Genomic DNA, 27,616 nt, shown 5'->3' with positions numbered 1-27,616 from the left:
ATCTACATTAAACAGCACAAGTCCCAATATGGAGCACTAAGGGTCACCACTTGTCACTTGTCTCCATCTGGACTTCGAGCCACTGATCAGTATCCTCTGCCCAGATAGCAAGAACTGAGTAGAGGGGACTGTCCCTACCCTCTCCTCTTTTTCAGTGCTGTGTCCTGCTCACACAATAACAATGAACACTGCAGTCCTTGCTGCTGCCTAGCTCCTGTCTGAATCCCTGCAGGGCTCTACCTTCCCAGGGCAGGGCTTGGCCCTGGCTGAATTTCACTGGGTCGCTGACAGCCCCTTCCTCTCATCTATGCAAGACCCCCAGAGACAGCACCTCTACCTTTGAACGTATCTGGTGGTTCTGCCCCTGCCACCTATTCAGTGTTGTCTACAAAACTGATGACCCTGTGCTTCTCAGGTTTTGTCATAAAGATGCTGAACTTATCCAAAGACAGATCCATGTGTTGCCCACCTTCAGGTAGAGCATAACCCTCAGGCTTTAAGTATTCAACCAGTTTTTACCCATCTAGTTGTCCTCCCATGCAGGCTGTACTGTCCCAATTTGAACAGGAGAGTATTGTGTAAGACCATGAGGAAAGCCTAAAGGTAAACAGATTGATAAGGCATGATCAGCCCTTGGTAACTTCATGCAGACTGTTTGTGGTGTGGCCATCAATGTGTGTGAAGTCCCTTCATACATTTGAATTCATTCATCAAATTTTATTGCAGTAACATCAGCAATTTAACATGGAAGAATTAGCTAAAGCCCAAATTAATAATACCAAAACTTTTCTTTACTCACTCTCTATCAAATAAGTTAGTTATATTTGAGTCCCCCTGAGACAGAGCCTTCTAAGCACCCTTCCAACCCAGGTCTGAGAGGAGTGAACAACCTCTAAAAGCACATACTATATTGCCAAGTCCATGAGCTAAAAGCTGCAGCCACACTGCCTTATGCAATTAGCAGGTTGCAGGCCAGCTTCCTTGATTAAGAAAGTCTTAAGTCTTAATTTAAATGGACACGAATTTTTATACATTTAAGGCCAAGAAAAGCAACAAGCAGTGAACTGTCCAAACAAAACCACTTCTCACTTGTGCAGATCCACAAATGGAGCCTCACAGCTAGCAGCAATGCTTCTAGATTGTTATGGCATTTTCAGTATTCAATGATCAGCCTTTCCAAGAGGTCTTTCAACAATAAATATTTCCTACTGGAGGGAGAAAACTGTTCTGAATGTTAACAATTTCAAGTTGCTATCCAGCTACTTGAGCTTTAAATCTATGCAATGACAGTACAGTAAAACATTTCCATTTCAGTGTGTTTTGAAGTTTGACTCCAAGAGAGCATGTCTGGGGAACATGAGGAAAACCAACTTTAAAACTGCTTAGTTTTTAGACAGAGGACATATCCACAACAAAAAAGAATTTCTACTAAATATCTGCTTTTACCCGTCATTTATCTTTAGCGCTTAGTGTTTCCAATATTCAAGCAACCTCTTATAGACCAAAGAGTGTCTTAAGTTGGCCTTCAGTAGTCTGCTCAGGTTGTGGTCCTTGGTTATTTCCTGTATATGATATGATGCATTTTCCATTGCTTGACAAAAGTGTGAATAACCTGACCAGGGCTGTGCAAAGGAGAATCAAAGTCATCATGCTTTCTGAAGGCAGATTTATTTTGGATGTTCAACAGCCTAGATGTTCAACAACCTCTGATGTCACATGCTCTCTATTCATCCCCTGCTTTAAAGATTTTTTTCATTTGATATGGGCAAATTGTAAAGAGTTTTTTCAGGAGGAGAAAAGTGAAACTTGCAGAGTAGGAATGCATTAAGGATACTCTGTTGAAGTGCAGAAGCCAACCTCTTCAAGCACCTTTTTTCAATAAGAAACTGTACTAACCACTGTTTTGAGCCAGCTCAAAGAAGGAATAGGCGCTTATTTCTTCAGAGCTATGCTGTGGCATATCTACAGAAAGTACTGGTCACCTCCACTGGTATCCAAAGTTACACAGTACAGAGTGCTTGTGTAGCTGCAAGCTTTTTTCCTTTATCTGATGTCTCCTATCCTATTTCTTGCAGCCCTTTGTCTCGGTCTCTTTTTCCCTAATTTAGCAAGATTCAGTACTTACATAAAACCAGATTAATGGATATTCACTGTTTCAGCAAAGATCTGATGGGGTAGGGAGATAAGTCCATTAAATAGGTAAGCAAATACAAGTTGGGTTGGGAAAAGGCATGATCAGGTATCTGTAGAGCAATGAGGTACAGAAGGGGAAGAACTGAATCATGCGAGCAGCTTCAATTCCTTTTATATTATTTTTTCTCTGTTTTTGCTGCAATTGTAAATATTTTATATTATTGCTTAAGGGTGCAAATAGGAAAAAAAGAAACAGGAAAAGAACGTGGGAACAGAGGGGCAGTATTAGAAGAAATTTGAATATTTATAAGGGAAAGAGAAAGCCACTTTCAAAACTAGCTTTGCATTCACACTAGCCAGCAGACACTAACCCTAGCCAGCAGACACTACACAGAAGTAGGCAGCATTTAGAGCTAGAGGGCTTTGCATTTAGCTGGGAAGCAAACCTTATGCCATTACCTTGAATATTACTTCAATAACAAAAAAAAGCAAGCTCTTCAAGAGGAATACAAAGCCAACTTGACAGTGAAACCTGACCAAACAGGTTATTGCTGTTGCATTCTTCTGGAAGCCCATGGGACTGCATCAGAGGAGCTGAGAAAAGGATGAGCACTGAGAATTCATTTAGTGGCCAGCAGCATAGCCACAGGCTGCTGCTGCAGGAGTGCTCAGTATGGCTATACAGCCCTCATTAAATGCCAAGAGAGTCACATGAAAGAGTAATAAAACAGAGTCAAATACTTGCAGATGGCAGAGGAAAAAAATTGTTCAAAGATAGTAAGGCATTTGTCTTATGTAAGTTGGATCTGTTTTTACAGAAGGAATCCCTGACTACTCTCCAAGGCCACTATGGAAGTAAACAGTGATTTCATAATACAAAAATGAAGAGGGGCAGGGCAGAATAAACCTAGCAAGATTAAGAGCCAAACAACATCTGCAGCTAAGTTCAGCTCAACTTATATCATCCTTCTAATGCATGATACTCCTCATTCCTCCTTCCCCTTGCTATTTGAAGACATAGAAGTTTTATCTAGCTAGTCTCCTTTAAACTACAAAAACTATTCTGACAATTTTGTTCAGCATGTTGGCCTAAAGTCAGAACACCAGTTCCCAGAGCCTACAGTTTCTGTGAGAACTACCTGATGTTCACAAAATAGATTTCAATTGCTATTTCAACTAAATGTTAACCTCAGGAAAAAGTGTCTTTATTGGTCTGCCTAATGTCATTTGGTGGGATACTGGTGACAGCAATGAACTTTAGCCAACATGTACGCTGTTCATCTTCTGTATGAAGACTAAAGCATCATGCCTGTACTTAGCTGCCATGCACATTTATAACAAAATGTGACCGAGAATTGTTTTAGGTTTTGTCACATTTCAACACCAGTACATTGTAGTATCCCAAGTTAGATATCTAACTGGAAAAGTTGAATTCTATCCAATAACTAATAGTCCTTACATATTAATCTGACATGAAAGGTCCAGAAAGTGGATTAAAGCAAAATATATACAGTTTTCTTTGCCAGAAACATTAGAGGTGTCCTTACATCCTAACCTCTGCAGGACTTTTTAGCCCACATGCATTTCAGATACTGAAATGTCTACAAACAGACAAGAGGTGCCAGGGATAGCTGGCTAGAAGATTCAGCTCCCTGAGGAGTACTGAGCTTGCTAAGAACAACTTATTTTAAATCTGCAGAAGTTGGCAGTTGTACTCGTCTGTCAAGAAAGAAGCCCACAGTGCACAGAAGACCTTTAGGAGAGCAGACCCCATCTGTAAATTCAATGAGAAGAGGCATCAGAACCAAGCCTAGGAAGTACTCCAAGTTCTGACCTAATGATTTTTATTGTTACTATTTTAGACATGTAACCGATAATGACTTAGCAAGTCATAACCAAAGTCATAGTCATAAAGTCATAGCCAGAATATTTTTGAATCTTCCAAACAATGCCTTAGCTTTGAGCCTGTATGCAATGAGAAGCCATTTCTTCCTTATCTGAAAGAAGGAAGGGTTAAGAATAGGAAAGTAGCAGCTCCTGCGGGAGGTGGTTATGCAGTGGAAATTCATAGCCAAGATCATGCAGTGTCAGGGAAAAAAAAACACAACTTCATCCAAGCACAGTAATTTGTCATTAAGGAAACTACTAATGCATGGGAAGCTACCTTTTACTCAGCTGAAGACTACTAAGTATTTATGCCAAAAAGATTCAAAGCTTCATTTCTCTTTAGTCCAAACTTGATCACAGGGCAAAATGCCTGAAGATGACAGAACCACAAGTTACTTCAGTCTTAGTTCTTCCCTATTACAGAAATGAGCTATACAGACACAGTGGGTAAGGAATGTACTTGCTGCTACTAAAATTAGCACTCAAGTGGTATGGTACTAAGCAGTTCTCATCAAAATGAATATCACCTTCCTGGGCCTAGAACAAGTGTACAATTTATTTTTCACTCCTATGGCCACCCAAGAGATAGGCTCCAGTGTTTCAAGTGATCAGCATCTTAGAGCTTTTATAATGAACTCAGTTCCCACAGGGAAAGTTTAACTCGCTCACTGATGCTCATTACAGAGGACTTCTATCATTACACGTGTACTAACAAGGTCTTGTCAGCACAGAGATTCCAGAAGCAGGCTGCCATGTCACAGCTCTAATATTCAGTTTGTACAGGTGTAGAAGCTAGCAAGATCCAGCTTGCACTGGTGTTTCCATGAGGAGTAACTGCTAAATAGCTTGTTCACAATAGCTTTCACAAGGACTTTACTCCTACCTGACAGGTAATGCTTTAACCTGTATGCACACAGCATCTCTGTCAATGCTACCTCTTAAGAGCTTGCAACAGCTGAGACACTGTCTGTCCTAACTTAGGAGTCCAGATAAATATCTATGAAAGGAGATCCATTCAGTCCAGGACCATGCAGAGTAGGGTTCTAGTAGTCTCTAGAACAAACCTCAATCATCTGGCAGGTCAATTATGGTCTCAGCAGTCAGGAGTATTGCTGAGGTAACTTAAGAAATACTTCATGTTCTGTCTAGCAGTAGCTGTGTAGCCCACTAAAGCTTCCAGTTTAGAAGATACTCTCTTTTACTCCAGCTCTAAACATAATAATAGAGACAAATAATTCAACTGCTTGCATTTTTATTTTGCCCTTCTCTTCTTTTGAGATTTACAGTGGTTTCTTAAAGAGCATTCATACCTGTATACCTCTAAGAGGTAACAGACAAGATTGTTTCAGTCATACATACAAAATTATGCTTATAAATTTTTGGCAATCATAGCAACCCGTTTTTTCCTATTGCCATTGTCCCCAATCATTGAAAAACAGTGTACAATAATTTACATTTGAAGTATTTCAAAGTGCTTTATAGTGATTTTCTCCAAGAATAATATTTACAAGTGGCCTATACACATATGTACAGGTTTTACAAGTTGTGGCTGGAATATGGCTTTCTATGGAAAGTGCTTTATTTTTGGTCAGTGATGTCACTGACTGACCAATCCAAGGGTTGCTGATAAAACGGTTACCACCAAAAGCTGAATTGTGGTGGACACGTATTTACAGTTTGTTGCTAATCTGTGTAAAACAGATATTTACATAAGTGTTCCATACATACAGAAAGTGTCTTCTTTCTTCCAAGAATGGAGGAAGTCTTTCAGCCACAAACCTGGTTACTATCCCCATAGAGTGTAAAACACAAGTAAACCGGAAGTGATCGATGATCCAGTGCTCACAGCATATCTTCATCTGTGCTTACAACAGATATCTGTGCAAAACAAGTACAAGTTAGCTACAATCATACTAATAACAGATACAAAACAATGCATATCATCACAACACAGCAGTTTGAAATGGGCTGGTTCTTCAGGCTAGTGACCACATTCAGCACCAATTACTCCCCCTCAAGTACAGGAGAGCAGTTTCCTGCTACAGCTTCAACTTTTTAAAAAGACAAGTTCTCATCTGACTCAGCTCAATGGTTTGGCTGCATCCACCAGTTTTTAAGAGCAGAGGTCTCTCCTAAACTCGACAGGTATCACCTGGCAGTAGTTGTCCACTCTGAGCAGTAACCATGAGGTTCAGACATGTCAATAGGTTTACTTACTGCAGGGTAGGTGTGTCCTACTGAACCCCCATGTCTTCCAATATCAATTGTGAGGTCTTCTTCTGTGGTTTTCAGGTAGACAGGATTATCAAAATTCATGCTCTTCATATTCTTGTGCTGCCAGTTACGCCACATGAAATAGCCAGACACTGCAGCCATCACCAGCAGCACTTCAGGGGAAAAAAAAAATTGATTGCAAGTACTGAGTAGGGTCAAGTCAAGCTCCTGACTAAGAGTGGCTTGTCCCACTACAATGGGTCCCAAGGGTTAGTGAACAAAACTCACCGAGAGGAAGAACAGTCCAAGCTGCTGATGTTCCTCTAGATGCAGCTGCTTCAGGCGCTGTACTGCTCATGTTGAATCCTGCACAAGAATTTGAAGTAGTGAGCTTGCTTACTGACAGGCTGGCAGATCTTGTAAGAGGCAAACAATTCCCAAGCCCAGAAGCTGCTACCATATATTAGTTTCCCAGCAACACACTGCAAGAACAGCCTAACAGGCTTCATCCTATGTTTGTAGAAAGCTTTTTTTTATTGCTTGCATTCTCTGAGGACTCCTGGGATTTCATGAAACCTACAGGTTTCATGCTGTCTTAAGTGAGTTAATTCTCCTTATCACATGCTCCAGCTGTTGTATTTGTGCTAAAGACATGACCTGGCCTGTGTTTTCTACTTGCATGCAGAGGAGAAAACTTCAAATAGGCTAGTGTGTCAGTTTGCATTTAATATTTCTGTTGTTTAGCAATCTGAGTTATTGGGACCAGTACCTCCAGGAACTAGTCCAACAGTTGGAGATTTTTCTGTTGTGCTGGTATCTTTAGCCTCAGTGTAAGTCACAGTTGTTCCAGTACCTGAAACTAATTATAGATCAAGAACCCAGTTAATCCTGAAGTTCTGCAATGGCTTAGCTATGAAAGCCATGGTAGTGAATGTTCAGCAGATGGCAGAATGATCATGCAGCTTGTTAGATTTATTGGAAATACTGACATTAGTTATTTCACTAACACACAGTCAGTTGAGGTCTTTTGATAAAAAATAATTCCAAGAACAAGGATAAAGCATTAATCAAGCATGAATTACAGGTATTTAGAGTCATGACAACAGCAAGTCACCCTATCCCTCACTTCAGGTTTCCTGAGTGACATTTTAGTTCCACAAGTTTACTGGTCAGGTACTTTCTTTGATACCTATTAGCAAGCATTCAGCACAGCCAAGGACAGCATCATTTAGTTCAATGCTCTGACTAGTCAGATGGAATCAACAAGCACTATGTTAAATGGCACCTTCAGGTTTCTAGTTTCATTCCACTGGACAAACAAGGCTGCCATACGGTTAGAGCTCAGGGTAGTAGTGTTGTCATGAATGCCATTTTTATTTGGACCACAAAAGGAGGTCCAAACAAACTTCTTTGGCCAGAGAGAATAGCCTATCAGCTTTTCAACTGTGTATTTATACAGCGTAGAGCCACATTAGTTTATACCCCTTGTTTTATAAGAAAGGGGTTTGGCATGTTTTGTGCATGTGTTTGCTGTCTGAAGAAAGCCATGGAGGTACAAAGTCTTGTTGCAAATGGTGATGATACAGAAGCCAAGCATGCACTTTGAACAGCACCCACAGACTTTTAGGGCCAGCTTGACGTATGCTAGAAGACCAACCTCTACAAGTTTAATTACATCAGATTAACTCATGCAAAGCTGTCAGTCTATATTGTCATATTTGCCTCCAACAGGTTCAGTATCCCTAAGTCTATCCATCCTGAAGATTTCAGCAGTGTTACCATACCTGCACATCTCAGACCATCCTCCTGCAAGACGTATCCAAAAGGACATGCACAGGTGTACTTTGGAGAATATTCATTTATCTGAGGAGCAGGCAGACACAGGTAGCTACAGCCTCCATTTGCCATGTTCTCTTCACACCAGTTCCTGCCTGTTAGTACAGCAATTGATAAGAGTGAGCTTTCATACTCCTGTCGTATATCACCATTATTTGCTCAATAATTGCCCTAGTAGAATGTCTCTGAAGGTTATAAATTTGTACCTGTTCTGCCTAAGAAAGAATAATTTCAACTAGACCTCCTTTCAAACTCAGTGGGGTTGCCTATGTTGGAAACTTCAAGCACTCGAAGTCAGTAGGAACAAAGTAGACAACTGTACAGGGAGGAAAATCACTTGCCAGGACCCAAGTTTCTTAAAATTATACACTGACATATCTGTAGAGCATATTATAGTTACCTGAAGGCTGAACCAGTTCATGATACACAATGATGTCCTGTGCATCATTAAGGTTGTTCACTAGAGTAACCAATTCAGATCCAGTAAATTTGTTGGCTCCATAGACTGCCTCATTCTCTCCATCAATCCAGTACACACGGTCCTAGAAGACAGTCATTGAATCACATTACTTCTGTCTAACTATCAGCTATAATTGCTAGCCATGGACTAGAAAGAAGAGGGTCTTTGACCATTACTACAGTGAGTCATTCACACCTCAAATATTGTTAGAGCAAGAGGATGAGGAAGGAACATATGAGACTTCAGCACAATTCTACGGTCCTGGCCGTTCAGGTCCACACTTGACAGCATATGCAGTTTAGAATCAAGCCAGTAGAGACGGCTTTTTACAAGATCTAGAAAGAAGAAAAAAAACTTGTTTACTATCCACATGGTGAAAAAATTCAAAGCCCCCTGCAAAATTTGAAACACCCACAGGTTCAAGAGGAGTTGCAGTGTTGCCCTAGTCTCTTGCCATACTGGGACACAGAGGGCTGCTGCAGTGCTGCCTTAATGGCTGGCCTGTGCCCCAACAATGACAGGGAGAAGTGCAAGAAGTTACAATTTCAGTATCTGAGAAGTGCTATCTGTTCCTATTTCAGTGTCCCTAGGCACTCAGGAACTTCCCATTCTCAGAAGTTGAAAATAGTATTCTGAAGGATGCCCTTAGCTTTTGTAACAAAAAAATTGCTAAAGCTACAGAATATCTCTGGCACAGAGGCAAGTTCAACATACCTAGAGCAATTCCATTAGGCCATTGGATTTCTGTTGTCACAAGCTGCTGTCTGTCAAATCCATTCATTCCTGCTTTTTCAATTTTTGCTGGCTCACCCCAGTCTGACCAATACATAAAGCTGTGAAGCAGAATTTATGTTGTATGATGCACCATAGTACTGTTTAGTATCACTCTTAGTTATGACTAATAACTAACAAAGGCTACCTAAGTCAGTTATCATGACATGGATTATCTGGTAGCTCCCCTCTTTTAAGAGAACTAGGACAAATACTCACCCAGAAAGAGGATCTACAGCAACAGAAGCTGGCTCTCTCAGCTCGGTTAGAAACAAAACCTTTCTTTTTTTGCCGTCTAGGCTAGCCACTGAAATGGTCTTTGCAGCTGAGTCAGACCAGTAGATGTTCTTATAAATCCAGTCAACAGCAATCCCTGAAGGGCTCAGTACGTTGTCCAGGATTCTGATGTGTGTTCCAACTTTATCACGGGTGTCGATAGATGCACTGGAAGACAAGAATTACTTGCTTTCAACACCTTCCTCCACAGATACTAACACTTGGTATGCCTCAGCAAATATTCCATGCAGATCTCAGTCAGAAAATGCAGAAGATCCACTTATTATTTCAACAGTGTCTTTTTTCCAATGGTAGCACCAGTTACTAGGAAGTGCAATAGACATTGCTCATTGTGGGAACTTGCACTTCATCTTCAGAAGAACGAATCTGGTTCTCGTCACCAGAGCCTAAAGAAGTATCTTGGGAAAAATATGGGGTGGTTTAAGATTCAAAAGCTGAGTCAATTTACCTGAAGATTGCTTTTTGACTGAAGTCTGCCCAGTAAAGCTTTTGCTCAGCAGTATCAGCATCTAGAGACACAGTGTTTCTTAGCTGCTCTACTAGCTGAATGTATTCTTTCCTCTCAAGACCAATCTTCCTGATATCCCGCCGGTTGGTGAAAACTAGACAGGGTTCTTTTCCTGTGAAAAGGGTGTAAAGTGTCACCTGTACTTCTAGACATGTAGTCAGTCACACACTGTTCTTTTATTACAAGTTTTAAGAGATATCACACTTGGTATTTGCCATTCGAGCACTTGCTAATGGACAGAGGTCTTGGCTGTACCATATCTCATCCTTTTCTCCCCCCATAACTTGAGGTGGAGGGTCCTTCTGTCCAGGGGGAGGACACAAGCAGTTTATTTCGGGCAGCTGTAAGTACTGTACCATGGCATAATTCAAAGTGTTAAGAGTGTTCAGGTCTGCACTAGTTATATTGATAACAGTACAAAAACTGTTTCCAAGGCAAAAAAGCATAAGCAGTACATCAGTTCCAACCCCTTCTAAAGAAGAGATAAAGAAGTTTTACACAAATACTCACCCACTGCCTTGCACACCCCAGTAGCAAGATCCATCTGATAGCCACGGCTGCATTCACATTTGTAGCCCCCTTTCAGGTTGATACAGATTTGACTACAGATACCAGGGTTCTGGCATTCGTCGATATCTGTAAAGACAACAATTTCATTTGTTCTCATCTCCAATGCCATCAATAGGGTCCATGCTAACCTACATGATACTTGCCTCCACAGGTTTTCCTGTCTATCAGCTCAAAACCAGCTGGACAGTCACATTCATAGCCAATAACAAGATCTCTGCAGATGTGAGAGCATCCACCATTGTTCACCAGACATTCATTTACATCTAGAAGAAAACAATTGACCACTTTTGAGACAGCACACATATTAAGACTTAGAGAGCTTTACCAGATACCCATCCATTTTCTAATGATGCCTGCCACATGTGATAAACCACACTGGCACTTGAGGTTACATGCAAATGACCCTCCTCAAATTTGTATTTGCTCAACTACAGCATGTAACTTGTGTTACAAGTTGGCAGCAGCAAATATGGAAGTTTCTGAAAGTTTCAGTGTTTCTGATGCTTCAAGTGCCTTCTGACTATGGAGAGAAGTTATCCCAATAACCAGTTTGGCCAGGATGAAAAAGAGCCCATTGGCTATGCTGGTCTTGGTTGACTGGTTGCCACCAAGGAAGTGCAAATAAACATTCCAGGCTGACACCTGGAAGTTCAGAGGCTGTTTCTAAGTATGTTTAGTAGTCAACATTATGTATTGAGTATGTTCACTTACTACACTCCTTGAGAGGCTCATCACTCCAATCCTTGCAGTCTCTCTGCTGGTTACACACTTTATTGATATCTATGCATTCACCACTTCTGCACTTGAATTTGCCAGGTCCAGAGCACTGGATTACTGAGATAAAGATTGTGAGGGTAACTAACAGCTTCAACAGATACTCTGCAAAGACTTTGTTCTTGCTTAGTTCCACGCTTACCATTGTTACAATTTGCTTCATCAGTGCCATCCAGACAGTCTCTCACACCATTACACTGCCTACTCCCATGGATGCAGTTCCCATCTTCACATCTGAACTGGTCTGGTCTGCACGTCCGGGAAGCTGAGGACATAACCATTACAGATTTAAACTCCTGAAGTTTGCTGAAGAAAATAAAATCAAACAGGAGCCAAACAGCACCTCCTAGAGAAGGACCAAGTTAACTTACGGCAGCTAGTTTCGTCACTTCCATCCTTGCAGTCAGGATCACCATCACAACGCCACTTTTTGTGGATACATTCACCCGAGCCACACTGCACCTCACTGGCAGAGCACTTCACAGGAGGGGCAGGCTGGCGGCCACATTGCTCTAAGGATTCATCCGAGTAGTCAGAGCAGTCAGCATCATTATCACACACCCAGCTGATGGGGATGCAAGTGGAGCTCTTGCACTGAAACTCATGAACTCCACAGGTAGGAGGTGCACACTCCAGCTCATCACTGCCATCACTGCAGTCATCTTGACCATTGCAGACAAAGCTCTTGGAAATACACTGTCCACTGCTGCATGTGAACTCTGCTGGACTACAAGTCACATTGCCTGGAGTAACAGAAGAGAAATTAGCAGATTACCACAAGCAGGTAAGCACACTTCTGTTTGAAGGTGGTTAGCTTTTCAGATTCTTCATCAGCTGTTAGCTGAGACAACATCATCATACTGTTTAAGGTTCTAGGAGAACCTAACTGATCACCTCCAGGACCACTTGGGCCCCACACAGACCATCCTCCTTGCCTTTGGATGTTACAACTGAGAGGCATCAGTCTTGATGCAGTGAGTGAAAATAACCCCCTTCTGAAAAGTTATGCTGTTCTGTTTCAGAGTGCAAGCCTTTCAGAAAATGGGCTCAAACCATGTGAACCAGAGACTGAAGATAAGAGAATTGCTAATTCTAGGGTACAGACAAAGATTAAAGTAGCCAGATTGTCAGCATGCACTGTAGTATGAAATAGAAGGGTTTTGTTCTTTTGACAATAGTTGTCCAATTTGCCTGGACCACTGGAGATAACAGACCAAGGTCTTGTACCAGTTGACCCTGTGGTACTAAGCACACCCACACAACTTACACCAGCACAAATTATGCTGGTTTAATAGCAGTGTAGCTAGCATCTCAGTATGCATAGGCTGGTAGCTTTACCAGCTTCATCAGGAACACTATCTGTAAATTTATGTGTCAGATTAAGGCATTGACTTTCTGAGGAAGGCAGCAGCTCCACAGACATCTAGCAGAAGTCTGGAGTTCTGTCTCATTAGTCCATCCAGGTAAGGCAGCTCCCACAGAAGCCAGCCCTGTGGCTTTGGTTACCAGAAATTTACCTCAGAACATCTCTGACAACTGATATAAATGGAAGTTCATGACAACAAACCAGATATGTTGCACTCTAATTCTGGCAGTGTCACTTGTGTACCAGCCTGAAGTTGCCTCTATTATAACCTGAAACTTCTCTTCCCCAGTCACACTTCCAGACAAGAGCACAGAATACTCCAGGGTAGAGCTGTGAAGCAGATCAGCCGAGCCCTTGTCTACAAGTCACTAATACATTTTTATGAAACCATCTGTTAATGTAAGCAGCAACTTGAGTTTACCTGTTAAGAAACTCTGCAGAGAACAAGTTCTGATGGTTTGCCTGACATGCGACTAGGCCTATGGCTATTGCCAAAATTAGCCAGAGACAAAACAGAGGTGCTGAAAAACTTATTGCTGTAGTTCTTAGATTAGCAGGATAGAGGAATGTTAGAACAAGTCAGCTTTGTTAGGCAGGCTGCAATACAAGGCGAATGTAGTTTTAAGGAGATGTTGATACTATGAGAAATTTATCTTCCCAGGTATACTGCCCAGCTAGCTTCTTTCCAGACAAGTCAATTTCAAATAGAGTTACGCATCCACTGTTTCTTCCCTTACCACAATTCTCTTCATCTTCTCCACTGTCACAGTCTTTTTCACCATCACATTTCCAGGACACTGGGATACACTGGGTTGACTGAGGACCACAGCTGATTTCATTTACCCGGCATGTTCTCAAATCTATTGAAAAAAGTTCAAGTTCAATTTAAGAGTTCTAAAATTTAAGAGCTACTGATCTTGGATATTAGCAGTTGTCCTGAAAGTTGAAACTGAAAGGCTTCAGCTCTGGGCAAAGATGCAGTTAATTAGATGCCAGCATCCATCTAAGTTGACGGCTCCGTCAGGTTACACTAGCTTGTAGTGTTGAGTAAAAAAAAGATGCTTCCAGCTCCTAATAGATAGTATTTTAAGCGTATCTTTGTGGTAGTAGTTGTGTGATTGCACACCCGTTACACTGTAGAAGCTTGAGCTATAACACGTGGTAGCAGACAGCAGTAATATCAAAGTGCAGTAGGACTTGGGGCTGAAGTATTCCTCAGTGTGGATCCTATTGATACAGAGAAATGAAGCTTCACGGATCTATATTCCTTGGTTAGTCACCACACGTTAGACTGGGATTGCTAACAGCAAGACATCAAAGTCAGGCCTCTGCATTTCTGCTTCCCACCCCACAACACATAGTCATTCTGCTCCTGCACTAGCTCTGTGTATCTTGCAAAGTAGTTGTCTTGGAGGACAGTGATCACTTGTTGAACAAGCCACAGTAGCAGTCATCCCTGCTGTGTTGTGCTAGCTGCTTCTGACTGTCAGGTAAAACTTGTACCTGCTACCTGTTACCTGGCACAAGTTCAAAGCCCCAGTTCAGTTCTGCATCTTTTTAAGCAGTAAAAAGTCTTGACAAGAACCTGATGTGGCCAAAGCCAAGCTAACACTCCAGAAGGTGCTCTCCAAGACAAAAAGTTCATCCTTCCTTTCAAAGGAGATCTGGGCTGCAAGCAGACAAGAAGTCAACACACTACTCCCCATAGTCTTGCCTGCATGGGCAGGCCAGGCAGACTTACGGCACAGCTCGGCACTCTCATCAGACCCATCCTCACAGTCTGGATCCCCATCACACTGCCATCTGTTAGGCACACATTGGCCACTGAGGCACACAAAATCAGATTCGGCACATGTTTTCTTCACTGCAAGGGGAAAAAAAAAAAAAAAAAAAAAAAAAGAGACCAGATCTTAGCTTGTTAGTTGCAGCTAGAGATAAGCTGCCTTGCCTTCGGAAAATGATGCCATATCCTTAGTTCTTAGATGTCTGATGTCATCCTCCACCTGGACACTACCTGGAGAGTTACACTGTGCAGTGAGAAACATTTATCTTCCTGTAAGTAGGCACTGAAGAACTGCTGTTGTTAAGGCAGACTAACGCTGCTAGAATTGCTGCTGCTTTGAACACACTTGAGTTAAACTAAGGTCAATTTATATTAATTTTAAGATTTTCATCTTTGAATTATTATCAAGGCATTTGATTTATCACTGAAGAAGCATAATAATATGAAACACTAAAGCAACACTTCAGGTCTGCTTGAGCAGACTGGCAGTTCAACCTAACCCTTGCTGGATATTGAGATCATTTTGCTTTTGTCCCAGTGCATCTAGTCATCTATCTTGGCCTCTGTCTGCTTAAAGCAACAGCTGGCAGCCAAAGCTAGACGTACCATTTATAGAACTCTCAGCCAAATCACTCTCAGATATAAAACAGGGCATTTAACCACAAACAGCCAATTGCTAAGTGCTAATAGCAAACAGTTCCTACCACATCTTCAAACAACACCTAAAGATAGGCTTACATTCTATTCTTGACACTCACCACCCTTGAAAACAGTGTTGCTCATGAGCTTCTCTCAGTAACCATTTCTAGGAGAATTTTCCTGAGTGCTATGAAAGTCAACTGCCTCAGAGAGATACAAGGCACCAAGATGGACCCCTGATTGTTCTAGGGAATTTGTCCTCTGCTCTCTGTTCTGACTGACAGAAGTGCTGGACAGGATAAGCATCTCTACACTTATGCACTGTTAAGTTCCTACTGCCAACTAACAAGTACAGCTACAGAGGAATTATTTATCCTGATTACTTACCACAAGCACTTTCATCACTGCCATCTGAACAATCTTCATCACCATCACATTTCCAGAGTAAAAGAATACAGCGTCCATTACTACATGGAAATTGAGATTCTTCACACTTTGCTCTCGCACCTTCAATTAAAAAAAAAAAAAAAGGAACATAAGTCCCAATAATATTTAGCAATACTTTTTTCCTTTCACTGACTTCTGATTAAGAAGTTACCCCACTTAAAAACCTGTATAACATCATCATGAAACCAGGCCTGAGATCCAAATATTTATAGTTACCTTATTAAATAATGAAAATAGAGACAGAAGCTTTCACAATGTAAGTACAGCAGTTAAACACTATGACAGGCCACCTGCCAGACAGCAATAAAACCGTCCCCGTGTTGTTCTAAATTTTCCTTTTCATGGAAGGGTCAAGTTTGCAAGACAGAAGGATGCATACATACAATGACTTCTGCTGTCCAGTACCTAGCGCTGCAGTTTTAAAACTCTTCAAACATTAAACAAACTGGGTTTAAACTTGTCTTATATCAAGACAGACTGGAATTTCATTTCTCTGCTGTTAACATAGTACAGCGTAGTTCAAGATTTCTGTAGAGATAGTTTAGATATCCGCTCTGAAATTGAACAAGTTTGTGTGATTTCAGTTACTCTTCAAAAAAGAACACCGAGATATTCCTTAGTATAGACAAAAAGAAGTATGACTACATATCTGGATCTTGCTTATTAAAGCTAGATCGAGTGTGATGCTAAAAGAGCAAGATAATTTACTGCTTCCTTCTGGAATCTAGTCTGTTGTATCCCAAGTGATAACAGCCTTAATTTGTTAGCATGCTTGAGGTACTGCTTTCGGCATGGTGCTTAAGAGTTAGAGTGCATTTTCCAGAGTATCTTCAGCTTTAAAACCACATGACCCCATCTCTCAAGGGAACTTGCCTTGTCTTGAAGATGTGTTATAACTGGCATTAAAAGCAGCAGCCAACTGCTTCAGCAGATAAGCCAGAAATGTTCCATGTAATGGATGCAGGCAAGTGTGTAAGATCATGCATTAGGACTGGCTGCACATATCCACAGCATGATGCAAGACTCCTTGGCTCCTCCTTGGTTTATTGCATCATTTAGTGGAGGTGATCTGCTTTGGCATTCCAGGGCTCAAAAAAAGACACCAAATTTTAGTAGAACATTTTTATTATTCTATATCTTCTGTGTAAAATGCGAGACAATTTCCAAGCCAGAGGAAACTGCTCCACCATTTCACATTATACTGGCCACCCATCAGGCACCACACAATGGCAAACCCCTGACAAGCATAAGCAAGGACAGCACAAGCAATTTTACAATTTTACCTGCTAAGTGCCTCATGTAAATTCATATTAGAAGCAAAGGATGTGAAATAGCAGCTTATTGATCTCTAATGTTTCAGCAATCTTAATGGTCGAGTAAAGCATTGGCTTGCTGGTCAGAGAGAATAAAGCCATGGCAATTTGTTTCACAGGAACTGTGTTCAAAGCATGCCAAAAAATTGAACATCAGCTCCTACAGAATCATCAAATCACAGAGTGTCAGAGGTTGGAAGGGACCTCAAGAGATCAACTACTCCAACACCGCTGCCGAAGCAGGGTAACCTAGGGCAGGCCACACAGGCAGGGTTTGAAAGCCTCCAGAGAAGCAGGCTCCACAATGTCTCTGGGCAGGCTGTTCTAGTGCTCCATCACCCTCACAGTAAAGAAGTTCCTTCTCGTGTTGAGGTAGAACTTCCTATGTTCTAGCTTAAACCCGTTATTCCTTGTCCTGTTACTGGACAACACTGAAAAGAGATTGACCTCTTCCTCTTGACACTCAGCCCTCAGTATTTACAGACATTAAATCTTTTGTGCTCCAAATTTCTATCTACCCTTTCCTTTTCAAGGCAGGGGTTAACACTCTACCACCATGCACCTTCTAATAGCATGGTTTTGTAAAGTTACTACTTTTCAGTCAAGAGCTGTCAAACAAGAAGCCTGCCTTGTGCCAGAAGGCACACACCCACCAGCTTAGGGGGGTGCAGAGTCACAGCAACCTTTAACAGGAGTAACCTTCTGCACATTATTCCAATTATTAGTGTACTGCCACCTGAAATTTGCAGCTGGTTCCTGCTGGTTTTGAGACATTCTTATCCAGGCTTTCAGAGTGAGAACCGTCAACCTTTCCCAAAATAGCCTACTAGAGATATTAGACGAAGTCTGCTGCTCAGGGTATCCCAAAATAACTCCACAGACCATAGTTACTCTATTTCAATCTGGAACAACCACAAAAGGCTTGCTAAGGCTCCCTAGTACATTGTAACTTACAAATATAACATCACTTTAACCAAATGCCATAGGGAAGCTGCACAGGAGGCTAAATGAAACAGTAACTGATCTTGGGGTAACAGTTACAACTTTACAAATTACAGCCCGTACAACAAGCCAGTCCAAGAAGGTAAAACACTTTAGCAGATCATACCAAGAGAAGTGTTAGACCAACTACACTTGCTAGGCCACAAAAAAGAACTGACACCTAACACCAACACACGTGCACAGAGGTAAATGTTATCAACTAAATCAATTGCTACTCCTGAATATGTCTCTCAAACTACAAAGGCCCCTTGAAGTTATCTCTAGTTAAAACAAGGTTAACTCAAGACATGAACAAAGTGTGGTTCCTAGTCTTGCACCACATAGGTTTCTGCAATGCCAGGTAACAGTTCAGTTGCAACACTACCAGTCTAATCCACTATTATTTGAAGGAACAAAGTCATACCTCAATTGGAGCTTCAGTTACTGGACACAATGATTTTTTACATCAGCATCAATTAACCACTAACTCAGAGCTTCTCTTCATGTGCTACTCATATACCTCCATACCTCCATACTCATATACCTCCATACCTTTGTTTCCCCTGTGGCTTAAGCAGAAGATGCAGAGAACCAGTAACTTTACAACCTGTGACTACTAAACATTATTTTACTGTTCCGCAGACAGGAACTTACTAGAAGTTGTCTCATAATGAGTGAAGTGCATCTGGTGAAGAAGCACAGTTACAAAGACTACCCAAGTTAAACCAGCTCTCCCCATGCCTCTGTTGCCATTTGTCTCAGCTCCTTAAGTAGGTTGTCAGATTACTTGTCTGGGCAGCCTCAAACATGTGACTCTTGTGTGCTGTCATCTGACACCAGCTCCCAGAAAAGTTTACAACAGGGACTGGAAAACCCTGTGAGAGTTCCTACAGGAATTAGCTTAACATATGCCCTGGACCCTGGCATCTGCAACTACTAGTAAAAGAGAGCTGGTGGGGCTACTATCTCAAATTATGCCAAGAACCAGACTAACTTGGTGGACTAGTGTTGCTCTCTACTGCATATTTCTTGTTAGGATTTTGGACTACAGTGCACTAGCAACTTCAGTGCCAGCCAGCTCTGTCCTTCATATTACAGTTGTTTAATCATGTCTGTTGTAGACAGGACATGAGAACAAGCTACATGACCGGGAACTGCAGAGTCACTGGGCAGACATTTCTCCTCTTCCTCCTTGTACAAGGACTGAGTGCAACAATCCCCTGGTGGGGCTGTACCTGACAGACCCATCATCTGAACTACCACACAGACAGGACTACAAGGTCCAACTGCCTTAAAGTACACTTTACCAACACAGCCGAGATTTGGCACTAGTCAGGAGATGAGAAACTATCCAACAGTGTAGACCGTGATAGTCCACCTCCCACCTAGAAGAGTAGTCTGGACCCCATTCCCCGAAGGAAAAGAGGAGTCATCCAGTTGTTTATTACCTCCAAGCAAGAGGAAGATATTTTTAATTGACCATCGGATCGGCTTAAATCGCAGGACTATCTTCCACAGGGGTAACAGCTTCTTCGCTGGGAGACAACCCTGGAACCCTCCACCGGCAGCGCTAACCCGTGAGAGCCCAGCCCTCAAAAAAGGATTCGGCGCCGACAAGACTCAACCTTGCCACCAGGTGGAGATCCCTCATGGTGGTTACCGCTGGCCCTGAGCCAGAGCCATGCCAGTGCCGCTGGATGCCACAAAGACAAAGTTGCACAGTAGTTTGACAGCACCTCTAACGCCGCAGGCTTTCCAAGGGCTTTTCTTCCTTCCTCCACAACAAAGCCCCAGTCCACGCCGACGCCCCCCCGGTAAGCCACAAGCACCCGAACTCTACCCTCTGCACCAGGCAGGAAATCAAACCCTCCCGCTGCTCCCGGGTGGCCCCCGGGAGAGATACTCCCCGGGGCCGATAGGGCCGGACGGGCAGGGGCTCACCACAGGCCCACCCTCACCAGCCCTGCCCGGGGTACCGTCCGCCTGGGGCGCAGCAAGGGAGGGGGTGCCCTGCCCGACAACCCAACAAGAGAGGCGGTGCGACAGACCCCGGCGGCAGGGCCCCTCTGCACCCCCCGGGACGCCCCCCCCCTCCCACCCTCCCCGCCCCGCCGAGCTCCTCTCTTCCAGGAGCAGAGGGCAAGCAGCCTGAGAGACGCGGTGAAAAAAAAAAAAAAAAGGAAAAAAAGCAGTGCCACAGCAGTGGCGGGAGCAGCCCCGGCAGTGCCCACCCCGGTTTCCCCGGACCCGCACTCACCGGCGGCGGCGGTGGCGCCCAGGCAGCTAAAGGCGAGCAGATACAGCGCCCAGCGGCACGGGACAGCCCGCCGCCCCTCACCGCGCCCGGGGCCGGGGCTGACGCTGGCCGCGCCGCTCGGATCTCCGCGCTGCCGGTCCGACCGCATCGTCGCTCCTGGAACGGGGAGAGGGAGGGCGGAGAGGAGGGGAGGGCGGGCGTAGAGGCAGGCGCGGCGGTCGAAGAGGCGGCGAAGAGAGGAGAGGGACGGAGACATGGACGGGGGGAGAGTGTCCCCGCGGCGCTCTTATAGGAGCCGCCCGGCCGCCCTGCGTGGCCGCTGGTGACTCACGGCGCCGCGCCGGGCCCCGGTTGGCTCGCCAGCGCCGCCCGCCCCGGCTTCCTCCGCCGCCGCACCTGCGGCCGCCGCGCCGCTCCTGCACACCAGCCCAGCCCAGGCTGGCCCGGCCCAGCTCGGCTCGGCTCGGCTCCGCTCGAGTCGTCCCGGCTCGGCGCGGCTCGGGGCTGCTCAGCTCGGCTTACGCGGTGAGTGGCGCTGCGGCGGGGCGGTGCGACGCGGTGCCGTGCCGTGCCGTGCCGTGCCGTGCCGTGCCGTGCCGTGCCGCGCCGCGCCGCGCCGCGCCGTGCCGTGCCGTGCCGTGCCGCGCCGTGCCGCGGGCAGAGCCCCCCGCTCTCCCCCTCCCGGCCTTGCTTCCGCGAGGCGGCGTGACCCCGGTGCCAGCCCCTGGGCTCGGGACGGCGGTGCGGGGCAGCCCCGGCGGGAGGCAGCTCCGGCGGTGGAGGGGGCGCGGGTGGGTGGGGGGTGGCGGCTGCTTTGTTTCTCTTGCTTCACCAAAGCGCTGGTGCTGCGGTCTGCGCCCCGCCGCGGGGAGAGGGTGTTGCGGGCCCCCCCGGTCTGGGCGACACAGGGAGGCGTGCCGAAATCCACGTCGAGGCATGGTTTTCTCCAAAGAAGCGTTTCTTCCACTTGGTGCTCGCCCACCTCCTCCCCCCTCCCCTTCCTCCTTTTCTTGTCCCCCCCTCTCTCCACGAGCACATGCCTGCGGGTTTTTCCCTCCCTTCGTAGCAGCTTTCAGCTCCTGAGGAAGAAAAATCACTTCTGCATTCTCCGATCAGGTTTCGTAGTTAATTAGTAATTGCACAAAATGATACGCCAAATTTCTATAATTACAAACTTAACAATTTTATTTTATTTTTTTAAGAAGAACTGGTGGTTTTATTCCACATTTATAGCATTTTGAACATCCAATTATGTCTTGGTGAAATAAAGAAAGGTTGGTAAAATACAAATTTGTTTTTGCTCATGGCACTCATAAATGAAGTTTAGCGATCTTCGGCTTTTTCATTAATTTTTGTATTCAGTGCTATATTAACATTGTACTGAAGACACAAACGTCGGCAAGCTGCTTCATCTGAACATGCCTAATATTTCAGGTCTTCTTCAGTAAGGCAGATGATTTCACCAGTGAAGCATGTATCTGAGACTCTGGATTACCTAAATGTCATAACATATTTCTTTATACTTTACTTGCAGAATTAAGCCCTTTTTGAGTCACATCCAGTTGTATCATGACTCCACTAAAGACAAACCATACCACTGCGAGGCTAACTTTAGAATGCATTATGTCTTGCAGCGCATGTAATGATCAAGTGTCCAGGTCATCTGAACAGGCAAATATTTAAATGTATCAGAGGCTAGTTAAAGAAGTCGAGGCTTGATTTCATGCAACCCAAATACAACCGTGAATGGTATTTCTGATATATGTTGCTAGTGTTTGCCTCCCTGCAGCCCTTCTACCTCATGGCCAGCAGGAGAGAGGCTCTGCTTTCCCAGCCTGCCTGATATGTGGCATTAGATGCTACAGCTTTGTTCTTGCAAACATAAGCAGCTTCAGGCAAGAAAAACCTATTGTGTACAAGGGGGTTGACTGGAGTCCACAGAAAGATGGCTTAGTGTGTTACAGTGAGAACATCGTTCTCCTTGGAGATATTGGACATGACATACTGCTGTGAGTCAGGTGCTCATTGTTGCATGTTCTGCTGTGATTTGATGAGCAGCATTTCAACAATTGTCCTGTTACCACTACAGAAATAATTTATAAGCCATACACTGAGTGCAGCACTACATGAGAAGATTCCAGTCATGCAGGAACACAAAGCTAGACATAACTTGCTGCATGCCAGCAGCTGATGGCGTTCCTTGTTTTTCTATGGAAGGCACAGATTTACTAGAGGAAGGAAAAGTAGTCTTCATCCCCTGCATTATTGTTCCATGAGCACTGGCACCTGGCTTTGTGATGGTGAAGCAACTTTTTGTCTTGGATGTACCTCACTCCTTGCACACCTGAAGGTTTGGACTCCAAAGCAGAATTTGCTGTAAAATAATTTCTGACATTTAAACTAAGTTAAAATGCATGAGTAAGTGTGTGCAAGGGTATGATCATCCACAAGCTCCGATGGAATCTCCTGAAATGGATCTCAGACAGAGAAGGTCTTTTTCTTCCCTAGCACCATCCTAACAGTGACTCTCTTTAAGAAAAGGGCAAGTAGCCTGCCAGACCCTATAAGAAGATCTGTGTGACTCATAGGAGCCAGCTACACCGAGGTTTTGTGCCTTTGTGGTAGCTGTAGTCTGGCGAAGCCTTGGGCATGGGAAGGTGGCTGGGATAATCTGCAAGGTGTAATGGGTTGAAGTGTCTTCTTGTTCATACAAGCCAGGAATACAAGCCAGAACAGAGCTATAGGAGATAGATCAGTTAGATAGAACGGTTCGTCAGTTAGTTCTTCAGTTTCATTTCTTTCAGAAATGGAAAACAGTCGTGTGTTTCTGTTGGAAAATACGCACACATCGAGGTAGGGACTGTGAATTGGCTTTTGTAATGGTAAGTTTCTCCATCATTAGCCTGGGAAATAGCTTGATGGTTACTTTGTTTCCATGTGTGATCTTCAGTCTTTGGTTTTTGCTGGGTCCCTTTGGGTTAAACAACTTCAGCTATTGGGAAGTCAGGAAGCTGCAGACAGAACAGGGTTGAGAAAGTGGGCAACCTCAGGGAATGCACAGAGGGAGTGTGAAGGGAAAGCTGGCATTGCCACCTCATTTAAGCAAGCTCCTATAGTCTAGAACAGTTTCAAAGGGTGCTCCATTCTTGTACTGCTCTCAGAACCAGTCTAGGTCCAACTTCTGTTCTCATTTACATTAATATATATTACTAGTAACATTATTAAATGTACACAATATATAATTACAATGTGCAGAGTACATGCTTGATCTCCAAAACCACTTGAGCATTATCCAGGAGCAGTTCTTAGCTGACCAAACTGGCTGAGACACCAGAGAAAAGCATTCCTAAACTAGGTTTCTAACAGTGGCTTCTTCACTTGTACTGAGCAGACACTTGAATTCCATGGAGTTATGAAGAATTCCACCAGATATGAAGGTTTGTTGCAGATTTCTCATTCATGGTAACCAGACATGCCATATAAATGGGGAAATGGGGATATTCTACAGAACAATCTATATTGTGTGCATGAAGAACAGTAAGAAGTAGTACATGATATTAAATAATATGCAGAATAATTTCATTCCTTTTTTTTTTTTTTTTTTTTTTTTTTTTTTTTTTTTTTAGAGAAGCTCCAAGCCTCCGCACTGTTTTCTGACCAGAGCTGGTAAATATTCCTGAATGTCTAGTGATGTTCCCTAGAAAAAAGCTGGAAAAGATTGCCAAGAAGCTAAGCAAACCAGTTACACATTGTCTTTGCCTTAAAGGATGATGCAAGTAAGAAGAAATGGCATTATATTACCTTTCCTTTGGGAACAGTCATGGATTAAGGGGCCCCAGAGGCTTCCCAGCATCTAGTCCCATGATAACTTTTGGACTTATAATAGGTTTGGATCCTTCAAGATAGTTTATTTACTGTGTTTGTTATAGAGTGTAAAGTCAACTTACAAGAGAAAATAAAGGACAGCATCTTCTAGAATACATGTGGTATGAATTCTGTGTGTTTTGTGTTCCCATTTCTCTTTTCACCTTAAATATTACAGACTCCATTGCTAAATGAGTTCCTGAAGCACTGGGATTGTTAATTCACCCGCAGATATGAAATCAATGAGATTTTTGCCTCCAGCTCCACTGCTGAAGGACATGAATTGGGGATTCATTTTGTCTACAGTATGCAACCTAATCAAATAAAGAAAAGGAAAGCCTCATGGATAGAAAAAGCAGCAGCTACCTACCATGGGATAGTACCCTGCCTTAGGATCACTTGTAATATTTTCTTTGTGTGCTACCATCAAAGAGATTAACTGCTCATAAGATAATTTTGTGTTTGATCAGCCTGGTTTCATCCGATGACAAGGTAACCCACCTAGTGGATGAGGAGAAGGCCATGGATATTTGTCTACTTAGACTTCAATAAAGCCTTTGACACCGTCTCCAACAATGTCTTCCTTGAGAAGCTGGCAGCTCATGGCATAGACATGTACACTCTTCATGTGGTACACTCTTCAGGCTTCATGGCCAGGCTCAGAGAATTGTAGTCAGCAGAGATAAATTCAATTGGCATCTGGTCACCTATGGTGTTCCTGAGGGATCAGTTTTGGGGTTGGCCCTATTCAGTATCTTCATTAATGACCTAAATGAGGGGAGTGAGTGCTCCCTCAGTGAGTTTGTACATGACTCCAGGTTCGGTGGGAGTGTTGATCTCCTCAAGATCAGGAAGGCTCTGCAAAGGGACCTGGGGAGGCTGGCCCACTGGGACAAGGACAAGAAAATGAGGTTTAACAAGGACAAGTCCTGGGTCTTGCACTTTGGTCATTACAACCCCTGATGGAAGAGTGGCTGGAAAGCTGCCAGGCAGAAAAGGGGTGCTGGTTGACAGCTGGCTTAATATGATCCAGCAGTGCTCCCAGGTAGCCAAGAAGGGCAAGACCATCCTGGCTTGTATCAGGAATAGTGTGGCCATCAGAAGGGAAGTGATTGTGCACTGGTGAGGCTGCACCTTGAGTGCTGTGTTCAGCTCTGGGTCCCTCACTACAGGAAAGACACTGAGATGTTAGAGCAAGTTCAGAGAAGGGCAACCAAGCTGCTGAAGGGTCTGGAGAACAAGCCCTATGAGAGGAAGAGGGAATTAGGCTGAGAGATCTTGTTGCTATCTACAGCTATCTACAGGAGGCTGTAGGGAGCTGCATGCTGGCCTCTGCTCTCAAGTGAATAATGACAGGACTAGAGGAAATGACATGAAGTTGACCAGGGGAGGTTTAGACTAAATCTGAGGAAGAATTTCCTTACTGAGAGAGTAGTTAGACACTGGAACTGGTGGTGGAGTTACCATCCCTGGAGGTATTTAAAAACTGTATATGGGGCACTTCAGGACATGCTCTATTGGGTGATACAGATAGTGATGTATATATTTTGCTTGAAGGGAGGGGGGGGGGATGTTGAGAGTTGGAAGCAGTGATCTTAGAGGTCTTTTCCAACTGTGACAGATCTGTGATTCTGTAATTGCATTCCTGAACTCACTGTTATTTAGAGAGGTGTATTCATGGCTGTATTAAGGCATTCAGATCCAGGATCTGTGTTACTGACTTTGAAGAGTTTTGGAGAGTATAAAAGAGAAAGAATGCATACTTTGTGAATAATTTAAAATAGGTGTGTCCACGAATCCTTCTGATCTGTGTGATTATATGGCTAAATATAAGGGACAAATTTCCCTTTTTTTTCAAGGCTTCTCTGCAAAATGTGTGAAGGTTTATAATGTTGTTAGAAGTGATACGTGTGTCCATGTTCTGTGATTTTGCATCACTAGGAGAAAAAAGTGAGAAAAAACAAACAAACAACTTTGTTCTAATAACACATATTTCCTTTGTTGTTTTCAGGACACCTAACAAACTGAGAATTCACACTCACAAAAAAGTCCTTCTTACTCTTCCCATCATCATCATCATTATCATCTGAGTTGTAAAAGTGAGGCAGAGGGAACTGATGTCCTGGTCTTGACTTTAATCCAAATTTTTGGTGGTTTTGGGTTTTTTTCATCATTATTGGTACAAGAAACATGAATATGTTGTTACATCTTTGAAAGGGATTTTAAATGTCACTTTTGGATGTATTCTGCACAGTTGAAAAGTTGGATACAATGTACCAACATCAATTGGTATTTGCTGCTGGTTTCTGTGAAGATTGTATTTCCTCCTCTGTGATACAAGTTAATCCATTTTCTTTGTATAGTCACTTTCTAGTGGGTTTCCACTGTTTTGAGGATCTAGCATGTGTGATGAATGCATTTTATTTAATGTTATAGTGTTGGAAGACATCACAATAGTTTATGTTAGGAGCTGAACCTGAGAGCACTTAATTTATTTTCAAAATCTGTCTCATTGGTGGTACTGTGGTGTGCACGCAATGCATAAACTTGCAAGGAAGAGAACAGTAATTCATGCATTGTAACAAAAAACTTCAACCATAGTGCTCTTTTTTTTTTTTTTTTTTTTTTTTTTTTTTTTTTTCAGTAACACATGATGAAACTCCAGTTTTAGTAGAAAAATAACTTCCATGTCTGTCAGATGTAGGACAGCATATAGCTTCAAAATGTAGTCTTACCCATTTTGCAGCTGTGTGGCTATTTCCACATTTTTGTTTATCTGAGATACTCTTTAGAATATTGTACCCTCATGCAACATGAATCTTTATCCTTATGCTTATCCAAATTTATAATGATACTCCTGATTACACAAGATTTATTTTCAGTATACATAGTTTGGAATATATTCTGTGAGTCTTACAGCAGTTAATAAAGATAATTATTAAAATTCCTCCAAAAGTACATGTCTGTAAAGCTTTTCAATAGGAAAAGAGGAGGTGGAGGTTGTTTTTTTGTTGTTGTTTGTTTGTTTTTTTGTTTGTTTTTTGTTTGTTTTCTTTTAATATACACTCATGATCAACAGTGTATATGTTTGCCTTTATGTAATAATACAGAAAGAGAGTATAGTGTACTAGCCTGCATGTAGTAATTGCTGAACATGTTCTTGATTTGCTAAAAAGATAACAAACATGACAGAAAAGTGTAGCTCTGTAGATGGGTAAGCATATTGGGGAAGTTCTCCCTGTTCTGGGCAGATGCCAATTGAGAAAAGAATAAACTAAGGACATAATGAGAGCACTGTCCTGAGCGGGTTCATTGGTTATTTGGAGTACCAGTGGATTGTGTTTCCCATGTCCCATAGTTGCTGCAAAGATGATCTGTAGTCACACTCTGCATTGCCTACTCATAATTTACACAAATTTCATTTTTCTTCTCTAAGGGTGTTGTAAAGTCTTCCCATTTTTCATTACCTAGTCATTCCCCATATGTTTGAGCTTTGCAGTCTGTTTTTGGATACTC

At 43.1% G+C, this 27,616-nt stretch overlaps 1 protein-coding gene and 1 long non-coding RNA gene across 3 annotated transcripts; one reads left to right on the top strand and one right to left on the bottom strand.

Annotated features, from left to right (window-relative positions):
* Positions 1-5,255: 5,255 nt before the first annotated feature.
* On the bottom strand, positions 5,256-20,733 carry VLDLR (very low density lipoprotein receptor). Of its 2 annotated transcripts, XM_071732202.1 has the most exons (19): positions 20,237-20,733; positions 15,626-15,745; positions 14,558-14,680; positions 13,554-13,676; positions 11,822-12,193; positions 11,593-11,715; positions 11,388-11,510; positions 10,820-10,939; positions 10,617-10,742; positions 10,047-10,218; positions 9,521-9,745; positions 9,245-9,363; positions 8,726-8,865; positions 8,471-8,612; positions 8,019-8,165; positions 7,004-7,093; positions 6,523-6,600; positions 6,238-6,407; positions 5,256-5,898 (listed from the first exon to the last, which is right to left on the bottom strand). In XM_071732202.1, exons 1-19 carry the CDS (start codon positions 20,490-20,492, stop codon positions 5,863-5,865), a joined length of 2,805 nt encoding a protein of 934 aa, XP_071588303.1. In that variant the 5' UTR covers positions 20,493-20,733; the 3' UTR covers positions 5,256-5,862. The 2 variants fall into 2 exon arrangements, with proteins under 2 accessions (XP_071588303.1, XP_071588304.1); XM_071732203.1 differs by lacking the exon at positions 7,004-7,093.
* On the top strand, positions 20,610-27,066 carry LOC139790398 (uncharacterized). The gene is made up of 3 exons (XR_011723476.1): positions 20,610-20,761; positions 23,863-26,626; positions 26,847-27,066. It is a non-coding gene; the product is annotated as an uncharacterized lncRNA (long non-coding RNA).
* The last annotated feature ends 550 nt before the right edge of the window (positions 27,067-27,616 follow it).

The sequence above is a fragment of the Heliangelus exortis genome, chromosome Z, assembly GCF_036169615.1.
Source record: "Heliangelus exortis chromosome Z, bHelExo1.hap1, whole genome shotgun sequence".
Classification (NCBI taxonomy): Eukaryota; Metazoa; Chordata; class Aves; order Apodiformes; family Trochilidae; genus Heliangelus; species Heliangelus exortis.
This window is presented reverse-complemented; position numbering and strand designations above follow the sequence as displayed.

Coding starts and splice junctions, on each gene's coding strand:
- VLDLR (XM_071732202.1), bottom strand. CDS start 20,492: ATGTCTCCGTCCCTCTCCTCTCTTCGCCGCCTCTTCGACCGCCGCGCC. Junction 14,681..15,625: donor CAGTGATGAAAGTGCTTGTG/GTAAGTAATCAG, acceptor TTCCCCTTGCAG/TGAAGAAAACATGTGCCGAA. Junction 8,166..8,470: donor TGAACTGGTTCAGCCTTCAG/GTAACTATAATA, acceptor CTGTACTAACAG/GCAGGAACTGGTGTGAAGAG.